Source organism: Dunckerocampus dactyliophorus, chromosome 1 (genome assembly GCF_027744805.1).
Source record: "Dunckerocampus dactyliophorus isolate RoL2022-P2 chromosome 1, RoL_Ddac_1.1, whole genome shotgun sequence".
Lineage (NCBI taxonomy): Eukaryota > Metazoa > Chordata > Actinopteri > Syngnathiformes > Syngnathidae > Dunckerocampus > Dunckerocampus dactyliophorus.
The window spans coordinates 40,728,500-40,743,481 of NC_072819.1; the positions used below are offsets into that span (position 1 = coordinate 40,728,500).

Consider the following 14,982-nt stretch of genomic DNA (forward strand, 5'->3'; position numbering starts at 1 on the left):
TAAGATAAATTAGATCACTATAATGTACATATGTTTTACTGACGTGTTGATTACTAGCTAGTGCACTGCTAATTCTAGCTAATGCCAGCGTGACTTGACTGAAGACCCAAAATACAGTAGCTGTCCTCGGCTATGCCTGCCGTTAACTTGCAGCTCGTACTCAAATTTTAGTTTGCAGTTCCAAGCAAAAAATCAGCCCAAAGACGACTCTCCTCTTAAAAAAAAAAAAAAAAAAAAAAAAAAACACTCATTAGTTCTGACAATTGTATGCCGTACCACTGTATACAGTAAATGTCACTTAAAAAATACCAGCAGTGCTTCAGTACCTTCCCACTTCTCTCTAGTCCGTGACAATTCCAATCACAGCGACAGTAGGTACAAATAACTTTGGTCTTGTTGCGAGAGCCATCTGCCAGGGCTTTGAAGCTAAATGTACCAATCAAAATACCTCTTTCTTTCTCCATTTCTGCTCAGTATTTGCTCCAGCTTGTAGCTACACGGTGACAACTATGGCCTCGGCTGAGGGTCAAACACGGCGTGCGTACGTTAATCACGTGCCAAAAGCGCTGTTAAAGGAAACTTCCGTTAATAACGCATTAACTTTGACAGCCCTAACACATATATACTCTGTGTTTGTGTGTGTGTGTGTGTGTGTACATTGAGCATTTATAAAAAAGCATTCAAGTATGTAAAACTGCCTATTTTAAATGTTTCCAACAAGGTAGTTCACAGTGCTTGACATAAAACACATTTCACAGGGTGTAAAAGAAAGAAACTGCATTGGAAAAGACACTAAGTTTAAAACCAAAACAAAATGGTATCACATTTAGCAAACATATACATAAATCTGGGCATTTAAGAAGTCCAACGTTCCATGAAAAAGTAGCTTTTGCAGTGATGATAATCAAATGTTGCTAGTCGAACTGCAGTGCAGTTGTCTTCTAAGCATCACAGTTGCTCCAACAAGTCTCACAGAGCATATTTAGCTGCCACACAATGGGAAAAGTGAAAAAATAATCACATGTCCCCTACAAAGTACAGCAGTGCGCTTTGTGCATGTTTCTGTTAAATACTTCTTACTCTTAGTGTCTTGTGTTGTTAACGCCCTCGGGGCTGTTGATGGTTCCAAAACCATTTGAAAGACAACAAGCCGTCTTGTTTGCTGTGGTTGCAGATGTAGTCAATTAGTTCTTCCGTCTTCATAATCCTTTTTACTCACATTTTACTGAACATTAATGGCGGTGAAGTGTATCCCCTCTGTAATGGCGCAACAAAAAGCACCTTTCCACTTCTGAGTCTTGACAGTCAGAATGTGACCTCTGTTCACTGTATTTTAACAAAAGCTGCAGTATGTATTGACAAGATGGGGACATTCCAGTTTGAGGCCTGTGTCCCCCAAGGGCCTCTGATAAAGTCCGGCCACTGAGATTATTATTATTATCAGAATGTGTGATAAATTAAGAGGACGAAAACAAGCTTGAAAACCTCAAATTTAGATTTTTCACATAGCCATATAACCAATCAAAAGTTAGAGCGGCCATTTTTAGATCTGTTAGTTTGGATTGTACGTTTGCTGACAATGTGACATTTGCTCAAGTATCAGAGGAGAAATATTTAGGAATAATTTTTGACTCCTAGTTAAATTTTAAAAGACATTTTTTGCAAAAAATCAGGATGCAAGATTAAATGTTAATTGTTTCAAAAATAATCTGAAAATGCTTGAGATTTAGGTATGCAGAGATGTTATTAAAGTTGATGATTTTATCACACCTGTTTTCTGAAGCTACACCAAATTACTCTCAAACCACTGGTGAGTCTTTACCATCGGGCCAAAAAACAAATCATATTTTTGGTAATTTGATCAATTTCAACTTTTTAAAACTGATTTTCAAATGTGTCAATGGACAAGCACCCAAATTACTGAGTGACTACATGAATAAACTGCAGGACTGTAGCAGATCCACCAAAGGTCCTTTTTGCTGAAAGCACTCTCTCTGTGAGAGGGACTGGACTTTGGAAATCACTCCCTGTTCATTTAAAGTCTGTGACCAGATTCGATATTTTTTTTTAAAAACAAACCAAATCTTGGCTGTGTCGCAAACAGTGCCGTAATTATGTTTAATATGTTCTACTCTGTTTTAGTCCATCTGCTGCGATGTTGTTTGTATCACTGTCAACTATTTTATCATGATCACTAAAGTATATTATAAAAGTATATTATACTTTTATATATATTATAAAAGTATATTACTTTATTACTAAAGTATATTATTAATAACCCATCTCGGGACAAGTGCTGCAAATTAGCTCACACTGTACGATGCACACATGGGCTTTTTCATTTTGTCTATGTTATTGTGTATCTGTCCTTAGCAAATAAACTCAATAAATAAATGCAGCTAAAAGGGATTTACTTAAGTTCAGCTAAAAAAAAAAAAGCATTGGATGGGACAGGATTTATTTGCTTGAAAAATTACAAAACACTGATTGCACTAATTAATGTAGAAATGTAACCGAACAAACAGTGAACTAACTGTGTGGTGAAACGCAGAGGGTAATTTGAACACTGTTCATTGACTGTTGTGAACGTGAACAGGCAGCGTGACACATAGTCAATGCCCTATGGCTGGGATTTCGTAAAGAAACATTCATTCAATTTCATGATTTCATGGATTCATGGAAATGCCATCATTAAAATAAAAAGTCAATGACTAGAAAATGCAGACTCCATATTTAAATATGTTTATCTCAGGGGTTTTCAAAGTGCGGCACAGAGCTCAGAGACTATAATATGTTTGGGGCCTCTGCCACAATTTCCTTTGGCATATTTTGTGATGTTTTTCGTGCACCCCAAACTCTGTTTACATGCTCACTCTAGGAACTAAAAATCAATTAATTTAGTTTTTGACATAATAAAAGTTACGATTACACACAATGGGAAAAGTTACAATTCCAATTATTACAAAAGCAGTTTGTATGTTATGTGAGATTATTTAATGTTTGTGCTCATCACAAGATACTCAATGTGCATATAATTAGTTTCATCTTAATTGCTTTAAGCGCCAGGACTCAAGGGGTGCTGGTACATTTATTCAAACTAAAAACGACTAAACACCATACTAGATTATTACAACAAGAGATTATTTTCTTCGTTGATTAATCTGAAGCTTGTTATTTCAATTATTTGAGTAATTGTTTATGCTTTAGACCAAGAGTGTCCAAACTTTTTCCACCGAGGGCCGCATACTGAAAATCAAAGGGTGTGTTTAATATGTTTATGTATTTTTTTTATTTTGTAAAAAGGCTTAAAAAAAACTATATATATTTAAAGACAAAGCTTTGGTTTAATATTAGTATCAACATTTCAGCTTATTCTCTTTCCATTTTGCCTTTTTGTTCTATTTTTGCAGGGTTGGTTGGTTTAATTTTATTTGTACAGTGTGCCACAGGCCAATAAAAAACAAGCTGTTGCCCAGAAATGGCCCCGAGCCGCATTTTGGACACCCCTGTTAGTGGTTTGGTCTGCAGCATATCAGAAAAGAGGCAAAATTGTCAATCACTGTTTTCCAAAGTCAAAGCTTATGTGTGTGGAATATCTTGTTTTGCCTAAAGCACAAAGATAATAGGTCTACTTTCATGGATGACTAAGGAAGTAAAAAAATAAAAATAAAACACATTTGAGAGGTTGGTCAGAGGATATTTCCATTTTTAAAGGGATAGTTCGGATTTTTTGACCCAAAGTTGTATGACATCCATGCCTCCTCGAAAAAATCAGACCTCACAATCGCTCGGCATTCCATCACTACGCGCTGTTGCCTGTCCAAAGACTTTGCTTTTTTAACATTTCCTATAATACAGCGTCCTTAAGTATGGAATGGATGGAAATTATAGAATTTGTTTTTTATAAATTTACAGGTCTGGAAAATTATGGAAAATGGAAACTCAAGTATGGAAAAATATTCATGTTTTGAAGACTGTTACCACTGTACTTGTTTTCTATAAAATGAAGAAGAAAATAGATGGATCTGTTTTTCTAAGGCGCTTGCTAAGGCAGCTAAGATGTTTGTGTGAGCGCACACAGTCGGCAAAGTATCCTGGAAAACATTTGAAAACACTGGCAAGTTGAATGGCCAGCACTCTGCTCTCCTCCAACCCTTTGTATGAGCTACATTACCTAGCTATAATTTCCTGGAAATTATAGGGTGACATAATGGCATACTTATTCAGGATAATGAAAACAAACCAGTCATGGCATAATTTTTTTTACATTATACTAGGACTGCAACAAAACACTTATTTTCTTAGCTGGTTAATCTGAAGCTTGCGCTTTTCATTAATCAGCATGAGCCAGACACAAACAGTTAGTGGTTTGGTCTGCAACATATCAGAAAAGTGGCAAAAACGTTGATCACTGTTTTCCAAAGTCAAGTATACAGTATCTGAGGAGCTAAAACAGCCTCTACAATATTCTGGCCAGTATGACTTAAAAAATAGTACCGGTAATAGTAGATGCAAGAATGGCCTAATCTAAATTTATGAACATAGTTGTGGTTAAATAATTAGCACTCATTTGTGCTTGTTTGCACATGGACCTGCACCTTTTACAAGTCAAGTACAGTATATTCATCTGGATTAGGCCTCTGATTAGCAACATTCAATCTATTTTCAGGGTTAACGTCATTGTGGCTGATGGTGTTGGAGCGCTTTCTTTTTGTCGTTCAATGCGACTCCAAACTTCCTAGTTTTTATTCAGATAATTGATGATTACTGCTGTGCCAACAGTGTAAATTATCTTTGAATTGTTCAGATTTATGAGAAAAAAAAACTTCTAAAGTTCAGCTTCTAAAGTCTAAAGTTCATTCACGCACTCGTGAATCCCATTCTTTGCCAAAGGCTTATTGACGTTCCTCTTAGTAAGTCATTGATGAGCTGTAAATATCTCTACATCCCCCTACCCACTCAGCGTTGTCAGCTTTACAACCCCGTAACGGCGATTTACGGCCCAAGGTGAACCGAAACATACCTGTAGGACGCGTGTTAACACACCTCACATGGGCATCGGGACAATGATATTGTATCCCAGCGTGAAGAAGAGATTGTTTGTGCTCTTGTGACAGTCGCAGAAACACAGGAGCTGATTGTGTGGCATGAAAGAGTGGAGGTGAAGGGAGCACTAAGATGGAGCTGCTTAAAATAAAAAATAAGTCATGTTTCGAACAAACCGGTGCACTGACGTTGCAAAAATTTTTTTTTTTTTTTGGTCCAGCGTTCACTGTGTGTGGCTTCCAGCCTATTCATAGCAATCATAACCATAGCAAAAAAGAAGAGGCGACGTGTCATTGGTTTTGACTGTCTGATTTTTTTAAATTAAAAAGTAAGAGACACAGAGGGATTGAGGCTGCAGAGAACAAAGGTATAATAGGCTTCTTTATGCTGTGCTGATGTGGGCTTGCTTGCCAAGCATCCACAGGGTTAAAAAACTGGATGGGGCCAAATAAAAGCCTGAGGCAGGTTTCAACTGAAGAGGTGGCCCTAGCCAAACAAAGGCACTAACTGTTAGTGCAGCATCCTCACATCAAGTGATATGCAATAAAGGAATAACTCCAGTTTTTACATGAAACAACACAAATTTGAAAAGGCTCATTGTATCCGCCGACATTCTCTAACATGCATAACTAATGAAGGTTTTTTTTCTTTGCATTTAAAGATGAGCTGTGCTCACAGCTGGCTCAGTCTTTAACTGAAGGGAGCAGTGTCAGTCCTTCATACTGTAGCTTAGAACTTACTTTAACCCTGAAAGTGAGGATCCTGCCTCTTAGCTTGGACATCCTAAATAAGTATAAATGATGCTTGAGATGCTTGGATACCACCCTTATGAGGTATGTTTGAAATGATTGTTTCCTAGATTCCTTCGCATTGAACAACTCAGACATAGGATAGCAAGGTTTGATTTTATGTGTGACCTTGAACTCCACATAGCTGCCCCAAGTTTTATTATTTACTAGTGATCCACAAAAATCTAATGAAACCATAGCCAAAGAATGAGAAATTGCAGCACTCTGATAGAAAGAGCTGAAATTGTTGGCTCTTCTTTATCAGCTGTCAGAGCTTGAAACGTTTTGTGTCTTTTTAAGATAAGCGCTTCAAATCCATGTTGGCCGTCCACTGGCCATCATTATTGACAGTAGCGTCTGTCATTGCCATGGTTATGTTGAATCACTTCTATATCAGTGGACCAGGCAGGACACCAGGCACATATTGTGTTGGTGCTAATGTAACTGTTCAAATTCGTGTTTGTACAAACTATGCTGCACACTAAAATGATTAGGGCTGGAACTAACAATTATTTTCTGAGTTGTTGAATCTTTAGCTTTTTGTTTTGATTAATCAAGTAATCGGTTAGGCCCTAGACCAAGGGTGTCCAAACTGCAGCCCGGGGGCCATTTGTGCCCCTTGGCTGTTTTTTTATCGGTCCTTAGCATATTTTAAAAATACAATTAAACAAGAAATCTAACAAAAACAACAACAAAAACTCATAAAATTAAGAGAAAAATGTTCTTTTAAGAGCATAAAGTCATAATACTAATGGTTATAGTTAAATTTTTTAATAAAGTTCATAAATTTCATAAATTGTTATTTCATAAAGTTTAAATATTTAACACATTTTCAAGTTGTAATATTAGAAACAAAAAAAGAATAAAGTTGCATTTTTTGGAAAATTAAGTAGGGAAAAAAACTGTAATGTAGGTAGGACTGATTTCGATGAAGGATTTTCATAGTGGAATCAGATTCATTAGATTTTGTCCATAGTCGACTAATATTCAGTTGTTGTTTTTTTAAGAGCAGAACTAATGGCGATCCCGGCATATAAACAGATCTCATTTGCTAATTTTTCCACCTCAAAGAAACAGGCTAAAACACTCACATAAGCAAATAAACATGGTACGTGTGTAACAACATTTATTTAGTGACACAGAAAGCAAGATGAAGCAAACCAGAACATGGTTGCTGTCGGTATGCACCAGAAGGGTGCACATAGAATAGGAAGAACATGGCTTGAAAAACAACAACTTGCCAAAACTGTCACTTAGCAGCCAAATTTCTTGCATTCAAATTCACTGTCGAGATATAAAATGAAGTTGGCTTAACTGCCTGTTTTAAATAATACACTGTCGGTTGTTGTCGTGTGATATGTGAGAAGCTGCTGACACAAGTTGCACTTCACTTTCTGGAGTCATCTTTAAACTTTTCAAAATACTTTCACACATTTTTAGTTGCCATTATGATCCAGTAAGCCCGTCGATGTTGACGGTCTTCCGAGCGTTCAAAGCCAGCATTCACCTCAGTTCCTTTGCATTGTGCCACTTAAGCGGGGTAAACGCACATGTCAATTTCAATTCTTTATTAGCACAAATTAGGCTGTTTTTATATCAAAATAGGCTATTTATAACAAAAACAAAGACATTCTTTGTAAAAATGTCTGCTCAGCAGCTGCCGTGGCGACCCCCCATGTAGTCCGAATGGTACATGACATTGTTATATGATATTGTTTTGTCTCCTTCGAATCAAATGTATTCTTAAATGTAAATGTAAGGAAAATAAAAGTCAAAATATTATGGGAATAAAGTCACAATGTCCTGAAAAAAATTATGACAACAAAATGTAAATGTGTGTAAAAGCAACAACAGCAAAAATTGAAAAACCAGCAGAGGCGAAAATGGTAATAAAAATAATTTGTCACCTATAACACAAATCTGAGAAGCAAGCTGTTTTTTTTCCTTTATATATGTATAACTTGTTAGCATAGCTACATGGATTGATTTACAAAATGTAAAATATCAAAGTGGCCCACGTATGCTTTGAGTTTTCAGTACGCGGCCCAAGTATAAACCATACACAAACAATTAGTGGTTTGGTCCGCAACATATCAGAAAAAAGCCAAAAATGTTGATCACTGTAAAAAAAATGCACTTTATGTAGCATACATTTCATTTCAATGTTACATTGAAATTAAATGGACAAATGAACATTTAAAATCAATTTTTACTTTTATTAAAGACATTTGTTGCTGAAGACTGCAAGGACGGAGAGGGAGAAGAGGAATGGACGCCATCTTCATACTTTGCGTTGAATTATTTCTTGAATTCAATAGTGTTACGCACCTTCTTTATCAAATTACTGGCACTCACAACTGTCTTTGACCCCATGGCGGGTTATTTAGTATTCACACAACAAAAAATACACAGAGTGAGTCACCAGCTCATAGGGTGCTGTGCTTGGACACTCGATTCAGTACTAGTTTGTTATGCACTATATTATATGATATGAACATTTTTTGTGAAAACCAAATCACACCAAAACAGGGGCGTTCGACATTCGAGGTTTGACTGTACCAATATTCTATCAAATTGCTTAAGAAAGTGAGCAAACAAGAATAAGAACCAATAGATCAAAAGCTCTGTTTGAGCTGTTTAGTGGCTAATATCTAATTCTACCTTGGGCATCGTTCTAAACAGCCATTATAAGAAATGTGTAATTACGACTTCATAAACGTGAGGAACAACATAATATGCTGTTTAACATTCATTACTTGATTTAAAAAAAAAAAAAAAAAATCGTGAGTTGCCACTAATCACATCAAATAATTTACATCATCACGCAGTGGATAAAATAAGTACTTTTGTGTTTTGTTTGTGTATCTTATCTTCTGGGCTCAGGTGTTTGGCTTTTTTTTGGTCCACAACAGGTGCAGACTCACCTGGAGAACCCGACCAAGTATCACATCCAGCGCTCGCAGCAGCAGCAGGTCAAGCAGTACCTGGGAAAGCTTGGCTCGCAGGTGTTAAGCTTGCCCTGCCCCAACCAGTCCTCTGACCACGGGGGCATGCCGCCAGGGCCGGGAAACAGCGCCCCCAACAGCCCTATGGCCTTACTGACCCTGAACTCTAATTGCGAGAAAGAGGTGACTCCTTTTGATCAACTCCTGATGAACACCCATTTTATGGAGCTTTTACTTAAATAGCATTCTCTGGTCTTAGATGGATGATGTCATCGACGACATTATTAGTCTGGAGTCCAGTTACAGTGATGATATCCTCGGCCTGATGGACCCAGGGCTTCAAATAGCCAACACGGTACATCCTTAAGCACATAGGGAGCTGCATTTCAAAATTATGTCATGCTCCTCATCATTTGTAGAGCAGGCCTAACACTTTTGTGCCCACTTTAGATCCCGGTTCCAGGCAACCTCATGGACATGTATGGAAGTCAGGGCATGTCCCAGCAAGGTCTGCCCATCAGCAACTCCTGTCCTGCCAACCTGCCCAACATCAAAAGGGAATACTCAGGTAAGTGGCCTACACAAATTGGTGTCTAAATGCTTGAAGATGCCTTTGTGCAGCCCTTAATGTAGTACAGTACAGTGGAATCTCCATTTTCATCATTAATTCATTCCAAATGGTCCAACAAGAACCAAAAAATATGAAAACTGAAGCATTTTTTTCCATCGGAAATCATGTAAATTCCAGATACCCAGAAATATGAACAAAAAAACATATTTTCTCGAGAATAATTATAATTTTACATGGAGAAAACAAAACGAAATACATATAAATGATGAACGAACCTTTAACATCACTTTTACCTTTATGATTATCTACTGATGAGTGGAGAGGGGGAGGGGTGGTGACGGAAAAGTCACACGGAAGCTGTTTCAGTCCGTTACAAACTTAACTTTAGAAAGTGGACTTCAGCAGCAGGTACAATCACGATTACACACACTGGCCTAGCTCACTGTCTGTAATGTGTCTCCCTTAAACCGTTCACCCAGTAACCTGTGTTAAAGCTTTCTACCTTTACATTACAATCCTATTGCAAAAGACACTATCTTTGTACTTTGGTACAATTTCTTTGTTGAACTCCGTAGTGTTTTTCACATTCTTTATCATAGCATCTTTCTTTGGCGTCTCACTGAACACTCGCAGTGCGCTTGAATGCCTCATCAGTGCAGGGTGCACACAGAAAGAAAGGGGACAGAACCTGAGTTGCTCATCGTTCTGTGACCTTTACACATACACTGCACACACACACACACACACACATAATAAAGATGATTAAAGGATTCCCAGACTGGAATCTGTCTATAGTGTCCCAACTGTAAAAACAATCACTATCCATTCTTCACAGAGATTGAGTCAGCAACATGTGAATGCTTTGCTTGGGCACTGTTTGGCCGTACGATAACCAAGACAGTGTCCAAAAACCAAGACATACTGTATCTTTGGCAATAATTCTTGCCAAAAAACAAATCCTACGAAAACTGGGGCATACGAAAAGCGAGGTTCCAGTGCATTGTCTTTTATGTGCACATGGTACTAAATGCAACATTATCTGTCCCATAGTTTCACAATCTCCGGCGATCATGCACATGCTGGACAAGTCTGGATCCTGTGGCAAATTTGACAACTATCAGCGGCCTGAAGGATTTCCTGTTGGTACGTGCGTTCTTTTAACTTCCACATGTAAACCTCCTCCAGCATGTGCACTGACCTCTGTGTTTTCCAGAAGCTGAGGTAAGAGCTCTGGCAAAGGAGAGACAAAAAAAGGACAACCACAACTTAAGTGAGTTTTGCATTTCATTGGGGCAGAATCACTGTGACGTCACTGGTGGATTTTGTCTAATAAAATGTCTGCTTTTGTTTTTTCAGTCGAGAGAAGACGACGGTTTAACATCAATGATCGAATTAAGGAACTGGGAACTTTAATTCCAAAGTCAAACGACCCGTAAGTTAGTTCTTTGTACAGGCACAACATACGACATATTACCGTATTTTTAAACGAACTTCTACTGTTTGGTCAGGACAGTACGGTTATAACAGAAACTATATGAATCTGGCTGAGCTATTCACAGAGCTATTCACTATTATTGTTATGAATTCATTATTTTTCCTATTAAGTACACTTAACTACACACTTGTATCTTTCAAAATTAGCTTTGTCTTATCTAGCCCTCAGTGGCAGCTAGGGGAATACATAAAATCAGCTCTGAGCAAGGTCATCATGGATTTACGTATTACCTTACACTATTTCCTATGGGTGTTCTGTTTTCTTGTCTGAGCACCTGTCCTTAAACCAAAATGGCAAATATTAGCCTTTTGTCATGTTTGTCCACCCATGGTTAAAGGCCAGCAGGCAGCTGTACTCTGACCACAGTTCAGCAATATATTTTAGGATTTAATGGTTAAATTCTACCTCTATGTTATTAACGTGTGAAATAAATAATAAAGACTATTTCATACGAAAATCACTTCAGGATCCAGTCCATCATCACCCTGCAAGTTTCAAAGCAGCTTTGACTTTTACAGAAAACTCAGTGGTTGTTCTTTTTCCTAACTGATGCTAAAAGAGCTGCAGACAGACAGTCCTTGGCTGGACTATTCTTGTTTTTCTCAGCGTATACAATGGGAAACAAAGAATGTTACACTGATAAGCCACCAGAAGAGCTACAGTGCCGAATTGATATTTCAGGGAAAAAATGGGGGGGGCGACTGGAACCACAGGATGGCTCATTCTAGACGCAGACCCTGTAATGTTGTACGTCACGGCTCTGTTACAAAAGACCAGAACCCTATCTACTAGCCTGGGGCAACATCCTGATGTTTCAGTGTAAACAGGGAAAAGGAGTTACAGCGGAGCCTTTGTCACGGTGGTGTTTCACAACGTCTGTGCAAAAGACGCCTCGAACAGTGTCACGCTAGCAATATTGTCTCAGCAGTTTCCTTAATGTCTGACATTAAAGAGTCTAATGGATATGTGTGACTTTGTGCTTCTTAGAGACATGCGCTGGAACAAAGGCACCATCCTCAAGGCATCTGTGGACTACATCAGGAAGCTACAGCGGGAGCAACTAAGGGCCAAAGAACTGGAGAGCCGTCAAAGGAAGCTTGAAAATGCCAATCGGCATCTTATGCTTAGGATACAGGTACAGGAATACATCATTTTCTGCATTTTATTACCTGTCATTAAGAAACACGAAAACTATAGTGTAGTCCCTACAAAGCAATCGCAAACTTACAGTGTAGTACGGTATCAATGGATTGAATGTTGACAAAGGTAGACAGCAACATTTACTTTAACCTTCCTCTGTACTCCGCTGGCTCCCCCCCCCCCCCCCCCCCCCCCCCCCCCCCACACTCTTCAGCCTGTTTATGCACGGCATCACTTCATGATACAATGTATTACCGTTACTTTCCTGACTTTGTCGCTTTTTGGAGTCATTCTGTTTATTTCTATTATGCAAGTTGGCAGTAACTGGAGAGAGGAATGATTGCATGCTTGAGTACGGATCAGAGTCAAACAAACCTGGGGTCTCGTCAAGCTTGCGTAGACACAAAACAGGGCCGAAAACTTGCGTGACATGCTTTCCACGCAAACTACTGTATATGATCTATAAAAACACAACTTGGCATGCGAATGTGCACAGCGGTATGGCACCTTTTTGTAGTTGGCGTGCGCACTTTTTGGAGACATGGCAAAAAGGCGATGAACATATTAAGTGGTGAAGTGAAGTCATAAGTTAGAAATAAACAGGCAGTGGAAGCCAATAAAGATTTTGTCATTATTGCATTGACTTAAAAACATTTGTGGAAACTGTTGCTATTTTACATGACACTGACGGATATCATTGTAATTTAACCATTGTGCATTATCACCATTGTGTACCAGTGTAGTATATGGACTAAAAGATACAGTATATGAAAAATGCAATGCAGCGCTTGAATATTTAATGATTTTATTTTAAAATCCTGAGAATATTATGTGTTCGATTAACATTAATTATAACAAACAAGAAGTTGTCAATGAAATAATATGTTTACAAGACACAGAGCTAATGTATCCTCAGTGCTCCGTTTCTCGCTTTTCTTTGTACAGTTTATCAAAAAATAAGACAGTTCTTTGTTGCATATGTCATGTATGTCATCAATAGCAGCATTTATTTGTCTTACCATGGCCTTTATTTGTCTGGATATGTCAGGGCCGTGTGTGTAAAGTTGACTTATAAAACTGTATGTGGAAATCTGACTAAAAGCCTGCCTACGCCAGAAACCCAAAATGTGCGTACGGACAAAAATATTCAGACCTAAAAAAGGTGGCGTAAGCACACATTCACATCATTTGTGCTTCACCTGCTGTCCAAATGTGTGTACGCAACTCCACCCCACGTCACGCCCTCTGCGCGCCCTCAATTTGCCATAAATGGTCAATGTAAAGTGTCTCATGAATATGCCATCCGTATTTAACGACCCCTGATTGCATTTTGCTTGATTCTTCTGAATCATGGCTGCTGAGAAGCCAAAGACGAAGAAGCAGAACTTCACCAAGACTGAGGTAGAAATCTTGGTTGGAGAGCTGGAGGCCCGTAAAAACACAAGACAACAAATTTCCATTTTTAGGGAGCATGTTTCTACATTTTTCCTAATTTCCTAATTCCTAACATTTTTTATGAATATAAGCTTAGCAAAATCTGTTTGATTTAAAGGTGGACGCAATGAATCAAAGCGGAGATGAAGTTAAGTCGAAAATTAATTGCTGTAATTCCAGACGGCTAGTTGAAACATATTTAACATAATGATGACATTAACACCATCAAAATATAAGGTATATTCTCATTATTTTATGAGAAAGTATGTTATTTCAAAGCACAACAAAAGAAAAGCTTATCATTTGTGGAAAAGGAAAGAGTAAGTTTACGCAGACGGCCCTGACACTATCCACACTAATAAAGGCCAGGTGTAAGACAAATAGATGTTGCTATTGATGACATACATGACATATGCAACGAAAAACTGTCTTATTTTTTGATAAATTGTCCAAAAAAAGTGAGAAACTGAACACTAAGGACACATTAGCTCTGCGTCCTGTAAACGTAATCCATAGAATTATTTAAATGACAACCTGATGTTTGTTATAATTAATATTAATCAAACACATAATATTATCATGATTACAAAATAAAATGTAGTATTCAAGCACTGCGTTGTGTTTTTCATGTATCTTTTAGTCCAGATACTAAATGCTCGTGCTTCATGGTGTTTCTGATAAATGACAAATGATATCCATGAGTGTCATGTAAAATAACACTTGCCACAAATGTTTTAAGTCAGTAACGGTGTGATGTTTTCATGATTTATGCAATGATGGATAAATCTTTATTGGCTTCCATTGCATGTTTATTTTAAACATATGCTTTCACTTCACCACTTAAAACGTGCATCGCCTTTTTGCCATGTCTCCAAAAAGTGCGTACGCCAACTACAAAGGGGGTTTAGCGGCACACACATTCTCACGTCGAGTTGTGTGTTTATAGGTACCATACTTTGTGTGGGAAAAAGGCGTACGCAACCCCATTTTGTGCGTACGCAAGCTTTATAAGTAAGACCCCTGGACTGTAGGTGTCAAGTGTGCTTATGTGCGTGCACCCTAAGATAGAGTCTTCAGCAGACAAGGGCGGACACTTTGCAGTCATGATCAGTACCTTTAAAAGCGTCTGACTTTTATGACCTCCATGAAGCATCAATGAAGCTAACAATTCAGCATGACAAAGGCCTAAGATCTGCAGACAGAGTCTACTGGCCTGTTGTCTTTGTTTCCGGCAGCTGATTTCCAGATATGATGAATCAAGCCAGCGGACCTTGCATGAATTGTCAGATCATGTGTCTAGCAAAGCAATTCTTTCTACTCCATTACATTTAACTTGACAGCTTTATCTTCGATTTACATTCACTTGAAGATTTTGCACAGTGGTTAATATGTTACGGTTTTACGCTGTACCACACTGAAAACTAGAGAATAAATCCCTCTTCAAGCCTTACAACCACAAATTACTGTATTAAAGTGCTGTAAATATATGCAAGCATACCTACAGTGTAAGACAAATTATGCTACAGTATGTACTGTACTTTGTACGTTTTTGGTCTTGAAAAC

At 38.1% G+C, this 14,982-nt stretch overlaps 1 protein-coding gene across 3 annotated transcripts in view; it reads left to right on the forward strand.

Moving 5' to 3' along the window:
- Window positions 1-14,982, forward strand: part of mitfb (melanocyte inducing transcription factor b) — a 42,465-nt gene that overhangs the window by 21,033 nt on the left and 6,450 nt on the right. For 2 of the 3 annotated variants that reach the window (XM_054778064.1, XM_054778238.1), the window contains exons 3-9: window positions 8,747-8,962; window positions 9,039-9,134; window positions 9,230-9,347; window positions 10,401-10,493; window positions 10,564-10,620; window positions 10,707-10,782; window positions 11,833-11,980. In XM_054778064.1, coding sequence (XP_054634039.1) covers window positions 8,747-8,962; window positions 9,039-9,134; window positions 9,230-9,347; window positions 10,401-10,493; window positions 10,564-10,620; window positions 10,707-10,782; window positions 11,833-11,980 — 804 coding nt within the window. The remainder of the gene's footprint in view (window positions 1-8,746; window positions 8,963-9,038; window positions 9,135-9,229; window positions 9,348-10,400; window positions 10,494-10,563; window positions 10,621-10,706; window positions 10,783-11,832; window positions 11,981-14,982) is intronic. The other variant, XM_054778150.1, reaches the window with a different exon arrangement.